The following is a 6,943-nucleotide window of genomic DNA, read 5'->3' on the forward strand; positions in this document are numbered from 1 at the left end:
CTTGCGGGTCGGCGGGCGGGGGGAGGAATACCGACGGGCTCAGCCAATCGGAACTGCAGCTGCCGGAACGTCACACGCGGCCCCGCCCCCCTCCCCCGGCCCGGCCCGGCGGGGCGGCCGAAGGGCGGTACCGGGAGGGGGCGGGGCCGCCTGTCGCGAGGGCGCGCGGGCCAATGGGAAGCGTGGCGGGGGGCGGGGTCGGGCGGGCACGGCCGGGCGGCGGGGGGGGCGGCGGCCAATGGGGCGCGGGCGGGGAGGCGTGTCCGTGCCGGCTCGGGTTCCGTGTGGAAAGAGTGAGGGGGCTCGGGTGCAAAGTTTGCTCGCCCAGCGCCTGCGGAGGGAGCGGCGGTGGCCGGGCCGCCGGCGGCGGGGAAAGGGGCCGCGCTCGCCCTCGGGGCTCCGCCGCACCGACCCGCCGGCCGCTCTCCTCGCCTCTCCGCCGGGGTTGGGTCGGGTGGTGCCGGGCCGGCAGCCGGTGCCCCGGCGCGATGTGCGGGGGGATGGCGGCGAAGGGGCCCGGCGGGCCGCGGTGGTGGCAGAACCGGCGGGCGCGGCTGCTGTGCATGCTGGCCCTCACCTTCCTCTTCTTCGTGGTGGAGGTGGTGGTGAGCCGGGTCACGTCGTCGCTGGCCATGCTCTCCGACTCCTTCCACATGCTCTCCGATGTCATGGCCCTGGTCGTGGCACTGGTGGCCGTGCGCTTCGCCCAGCGCACCCGGGCCACCAAGAAGAACACCTTCGGGTGGGTGCGGGCCGAGGTGATGGGCGCCCTGGTCAACGCCGTCTTCCTCACCGCCCTCTGCTTCACCATCCTGCTGGAGGCCATCGAGCGCTTCACGGAGCCCCATGAGATCCAGAAGCCACTGGTGGTCATCGGCGTGGGGGTGGCGGGGCTCATCATCAACCTGCTGGGGCTCTGCCTCTTCAACCACCACGGCGTCGGTGGCCACGGCCATTCCCATGGCCACGGACACTCGCATGGCAGCCGGCAGCACCCCCGCAGCGGCCCCAAGCCCGAGCAGCCGCCCGGGGACGGGGAGGCTGCGCTGCACCGGGAGGAGACCAGCACCTTGGTGGAGAACTGCAGCAACTCCAACGGAGTCAGCCAGGACAAGCTAGGTAAGTCCTCCAGCTCCTCTGTCCCATCCCAGCGTAGAGGTGTCAGGAAAGCAGGAGAGGTCCCTTCCCCGAGGAAGGTGGTGGGCATCCTGGTCCCGCCGGGTGCAAGCTTCGTGGGGACCAGCTGTCCTTCCTCCTCAGTCCTCCTTCCTCCTGGGGACAAGGCAAGAAATTTTCTTAGCGGTGACATCGGGCACACGGCCGTTGCACCTCTACCGCACGCCTTTCCTTCAAGTGCTAAAAGAAGTGCTCCAAGTTGCGTGTTTGTCTTGCAGACGGGTCAGAGTGTGAAAGAGTCTTAGGGTAAAGCGGTTCTGCCTTGGAAAAAGTTGGTGCTGGTAGAGAAGGCACATGACAAGTGTTCTTTGCCTAGCAACACAAGCTGTCACAAGACATTGCCCTAATGCCTCTGAACTGGCTGCACATCAAATAGAGCGCAGCTCAACACCTTGGTCCTGACAGCCACATCTCTCAGTTGGGCCAGTTACTAGCTACCTGAGAAGCTCATCGAAATCTGTACGTAACATACTGAAGTATATTCCATTGCAACAGTGTTGTACTTCTTCGTGTCATCTGTATTAGTAGGAAGAAGTCTTGGAAGTTACCAGTCAGAGCTGTGGGAGTCGTGCGATAGGCACTGCATGCGGAGCTCACTGGTGTCAGAGTACATGCGTGGTTTCTTTGAATTAGTTTTCTTCAGCTTTCTAAAGCATGCACCTTCCCACTCACTTGCACATAGAGATAAATTTAAAATCTTCCCTTCCCAGTTGCGATCAAACTGTCTCTTTTGTGGGAGGGAATTTCTTGGTTGGTTTTTTTTTTTTCGTTTGTTTGGGGTTTTTTTTGGTAAATGGATCCAGAAACCCGGATAGTTTATTTTGAAGTCAGTTGGTCAATGCTGAGTACTGCGTGCTGGCAGAGTGAAAGGTGCGTAATTAATTGCCGTTTCTCTGCTTTAGTCATATGGCATCTGTGTTACCAGGAGGAAGGGGTGTCAAGTCTTCAGAACCCATGTCTCTCCTTTATTTTCAGGGCAACATCAGGAGACCGCTGTTTCAGCTTAAATTCAGCTGTAATCGAGCAGAGTGAACTTTGCTACAGTTTCGGTTTTAATGTGGTCAGAGGTTCTAATACACGTTTAAGAAACTTAGCAGTCTCTCTGTCTCTTTCTCTTCTCTATGTTTTGACTCCATGTTGGTTTTGAAAAGACAGGTTTTGCAAGAGGATAGGAAAGTTCCTCTGATTATAGTATACCATTTTCTTGACCACATAATAAGCTCTTAATGTTGGTTTAGTTCCAACAAAGGTATCCTAATAATTAGTTTCAAACAATGTAAAATTCCCTTAACCGTTGATCTGATAGATATCTTGGCTTGTGAATTGTTCTTGCATGGTGAAACATGGTGAAAAGTTGTGCTTTTAGTCAAGTTTTGAACTAGTTCTAGACAAAGAGATTCATTTACAGCATGGAGTAAAATGTATACTGTTTTGAGCTAATTTGTCTGGAATTTCTTATGGATGTCCTTCTGGCAATAACAAATAATTTGTTGTGGGTATTTAGCTGGTAATAGGGCATAATTTTGGTCACAGTGAAACTTTGAGAGAAGTTTGTATTTCCTTCTATGCCCAGTCATGATTATGTAATGGATGCAGTTATTCATAGCTTACCCATGGAAATGGTAGAGGTAGAAGCGCTTGGAGGCTTGTGAGAAATGGTAAGATGTGTAGGTGAAGACTCGGGAAGTGTCTGGGAGTGGTACTGTGTCTTCACTGGAAATTACAGAGAGGGGTAAGCCCTGATTTCTGAAGGTGGAAGTGGAAAGCTAGTGATAGCCTTAGGGGCTAGTCCTGCACAGGTATCTTTGTGCATATTCTTTACGTGAACTTAGCAGTTTATAGTTAGATTTAAATGAGCGTAGTTCAAGTGGACACATTTTAACCTTTTGCCATTAAAAAATCTCAAGAGCTTTTTGGAACCCTGTTTCCTGTTACCCACCCTGATGGGCAGGTCTGCTGACTTCCCAGATTGTCTTTTCTACAAGTACTTGGTACGCAGCAGAGTATCAGAAAAGTTCCTCTTTCCTTGCTCTCATCGTGGACTCTGAGGTCTGAACTCTGTAACTTGAGATATTTTCCTCTAATTTATTGGTTTCTCTGGAAAGTTTCAGGTCCCATATTCCACGACTCCCAGAAGTTGTGTGGAAAACGTAGCTGGAGCTTTAGGACAGAAGTGTGATGCTCAGGGTTATGAGCCTGGGGCTTGGAACTGACCTGCTCAGGCACCTTCGTAGGAGCCCACCCTTTCTTCAGAGAGGGAAGAACTTGTAGACACTTTATGATTACGGAATCGCAGTCATGAGAGCAGAGTGGCAGAAGCTGCAGGTCATACTAACATGTTAATGTTTACAAAGCTCTGAACTGAAGAACCGTGGAAGCAGTCAGAGCTCCTTGTTTCAGTTTGTTGGGCCAGGGCCAGTGCCTGTTACGTTGCTTTAACACTGGAAATCTAAAGAAGAACTTTAGAAGAAAAGAAGGAGGTTAATCATGTAAAATACTTTCAATTTTGAACACTGGAAGATGTTTTTCTTTCAAAAACCGTCTTCTTTATAATGATGTGTGCATTCACTTCTATATAGCTAGTTAAGTGTGATGGAGTGGTAGTATCACAGACGGTTTTGTCAAAGAAGGGCACTGAAATGTTCATTTATGCGTTGCACAGTCCATGACGTACAGCTTTGGGCATTAACAGTTATATATCATTAAACAGCTGTATGCCACTTAAAAACCTTATTTTTACTACTTTTCAAAATGTATTCTGAAATATAAATAACACTAGTCCCTAGCCTCTGAGAGCTTCAGTGATAACTTACGCTGTCCCGTAGTCAATACTGCTGATAAATTCTGCCGTTTAGACCTAAAAGCTCAGCTCACTGTATCTCACAGTTCTGCTGTCTCCTCCATGCGCCATCTCAGAAAAACTTTCTTTTCCCTGAATTCAGAATTCTTTTCGAAATGAACTGCTAAACCTGAGAAGTGGTGACTATAAAGCAGTATCCATACAGCTTTTGAGCTACTGGCCTCACAAATTTTAATGTAGAATAGCAACGCAGTCCTATGGTTTAAGGGAGATTCTAGCAATGTGATGAGCCTTCTGGCTTTTCAAAAGAGGGAACAAATGTAAGTTACTTAGCTATGTAACCATCTTTTTTTATATATGCTCTGTAATTCTGCATTTTGTTTAAGAAATGAATGGTGAGTAGTCAAATGGTTAAACAGTTTTTTCAGTAAAATAAATTAAAGTGGTTTAAATGTGAAATAGTGAAAAAGTGAAATAAAGATGGTCATCTTCATACTTTACCACTATAGCTTTTAAGCTCCCTGTAGAAAGCCTTCTTAGACTTAGATCACTTACTGGGACAACTGAATATTTCTAAGCCCAAGAAAATGTGGCTAAGTGTTATGGCTAGAGTGAATTGCTTTTCAGTTTTGTACTTAATGTGGCAAGCTTAATGTTCGTTATTATTTTATATGGAATTATAGTAATGTGTAGTATTACAGCATATGCCTAATCATTTTACTGTTTTCTTGCCAGGTGATATGAAAGACGACATGACGGACCTACAAGTGAATGGGAACGCTGGTCATTATCCTCTGGACGTAGAGGAGGTTGAAGAAGACTCTAGTGCACAGCTTAACATGCGTGGAGTTTTTCTGCATGTTTTTGGAGATGCCTTAGGTTCAGTTATTGTGGTAGTGAATGCCTTGCTCTTTTATGGGTTGTGGAATCCATGCCGCAAAGACGAGCCCTGCTTTAATCCATGTGTCAATAATCATTGCATGGAAAATGCTACTTTATCCCAAACACTTGGCAGAGAAAACAAGTCCGAGCAGGGGAGCATTACGGTGGCTGGTCCGTGCTGGTTGCTGTATTTAGATCCTGTCCTTTGTTTGATCATGGTTTGTATACTCCTTTACACAACCTACCCGTTACTTAGGGAGTCAGCCCTTATACTTCTGCAGACTGTTCCCAAACAAATAGATGTTCATTCTTTGAACTCAAAGTTACGTACCCTTGATGGAGTCGAAGCAGTCCATGAATTACACATTTGGCAGCTGGCAGGCAGTAGGATCATTGGCACTGCTCACATAAAGTGTCCTGACCCTTCCACATACATGATGGTGGCAAAGCGCATAAAGGAGATCTTTCATGATGAAGGGATTCACGCAACTACCATTCAGCCTGAGTTTGCCAGCGTTGGCTCTGAATCGGGGAGAGGGAAATGTGAGTTTCCTTGCAGGACTCAGTGTGCTTTGAAGCAGTGTTGCGGAACAGGAGAAGATAATACTACAAAGAAGACAGAAAAATCTTCGTCAATTAGTATTTCTTGTTCAGAAGTTGTCATTGAATTTCCAAAAACTAGGAGGACTAAGTCAGAGAGTATCCCTTCAGTTAAGCTAGAGGCAAACACCGATCAAAGCGAGCAGTTCGAATCATCTTTGTAACTCCCCGAATGGTGCTACCTGAGTTTTGGTGACTTTGACAACAGCTATATTGCAAGAGGAAGGGACAGACGTTTGAGATGCAATTTTGCCAAGTAGTGTAATTGCTGAAGTCCTTGTTCTTGTCATATTGCTAAATCTAGAATGCTTGTTTTAAAGAACATAATGTCACTGTCATGATACAATGTGTTAGTGTTGACTTCGTACTGAGACAGACAGAAAGTGCACCAGTGCTGTAACAACTTCAGAAAACCAGTTCCAACATTTCAGCGGGGACACTTTTTGCTGTGCTTCAAGTTAAAATATTTTTTTTCCGGTGAAAAGGTATTTGAGGGATAAGCATGTAGGAACTCAATTTGTGTTACAGATTTCTTGGACCTACTCTTTCCTTTAATATTTGATTTGTAGATATTTTAATATATTGTTTATTTAGAAGCCCTAAGGAAACCAAAGTTCATAGAATGTTTTTAAAGATATAACTACTTAAAACTGGAAGCCACTTTGCAGTTTCACGTATTTTTCTTAAACCTATATAATAATAAATGTGAAGGCTTTTCTAATGAATTTGTCCAATAGCGTATTTTAAAGAGGACATCATGTGATTGTTAGAAGCTGTCCCCACTTCTTCCGGTAAGGTAGCGAGGCAATTGAAATCAACTGCTTGTGAAAATATCAGATGTGAAAGGGTTTTTTTTCTATCAGAATGGAGGTTCAAGCAACCATGTACTGCTCTGTGATCAAGACGTGAGACTGACTGATAAAGTAACACATACTTTCATATTTTATGGATTTTCTGGTGTTTTTCCTTATTTCCAAGTTGTATCTGGTCATAGAAGTCTTTGATGTTTAAAGAGTCCTTGACTCACAGTGCTATGAATGAAGAGCTGGAGCGTCATTTTTAACTGATTCTCGATTTACTAAGATGAAAGAATTAGTTATGTCAATAAGTGCTCTGTCAGGGAAAGTCTGCCAAGCACCAGCAGTATAATTCATGCTTTTAAGCATGGACAGTAGCCTCTGTAACTGACAAGTAATTCAGTGGCGCATTTTGCCTGTAGTTGAGCCTGTCTATAAGGACTTGCAGTGACTGCAGTCCTGGTCCCTGCCGCGTCCTCAGCAGCCTTTAGGAAGCGGGAAGGAAGACTTCTGAGGAAGCGGGGCAGGGAGCAGGGTTTCATTCACGGTATTTCACACTTTGAGATTTTTGTGTATCACATAATTTCACTTACTCAGTATCCGAATCTACGGTTTAAAATGTTAACTCAGTTAATTGACATCTGGCTCTAAAGAAGCTGTTACAGTACGCTGCCAACTTACACCTTAA

General features: G+C 46.4%; 1 protein-coding gene across 1 annotated transcript; it reads left to right on the forward strand.

Moving 5' to 3' along the window:
- Nucleotides 1-289: 289 nt before the first annotated feature.
- Nucleotides 290-6,397, forward strand: SLC30A1 (solute carrier family 30 member 1). Its single transcript, XM_054195463.1, has 2 exons — nt 290-1,119; nt 4,712-6,397. The coding sequence occupies exons 1-2, from the start codon at nt 489-491 to the stop codon at nt 5,620-5,622; spliced, it is 1,542 nt and encodes a 513-aa protein (XP_054051438.1). The 5' UTR covers nt 290-488; the 3' UTR covers nt 5,623-6,397.
- Nucleotides 6,398-6,943: the final 546 nt, after the last annotated feature.

The sequence above is a fragment of the Rissa tridactyla genome, chromosome 3, assembly GCF_028500815.1.
Source record: "Rissa tridactyla isolate bRisTri1 chromosome 3, bRisTri1.patW.cur.20221130, whole genome shotgun sequence".
Classification (NCBI taxonomy): Eukaryota; Metazoa; Chordata; class Aves; order Charadriiformes; family Laridae; genus Rissa; species Rissa tridactyla.

Excerpts from the sequence above, each read along its gene's own strand:
- SLC30A1 (XM_054195463.1), top strand. The coding sequence starts at position 489 with ATGTGCGGGGGGATGGCGGCGAAGGGGCCCGGCGGGCCGCGGTGGTGG. Across the intron at positions 1,120-4,711 it reads AGTCAGCCAGGACAAGCTAG|GTGATATGAAAGACGACATG; the intron begins GTAAGTCCTCCA and ends TTTTCTTGCCAG.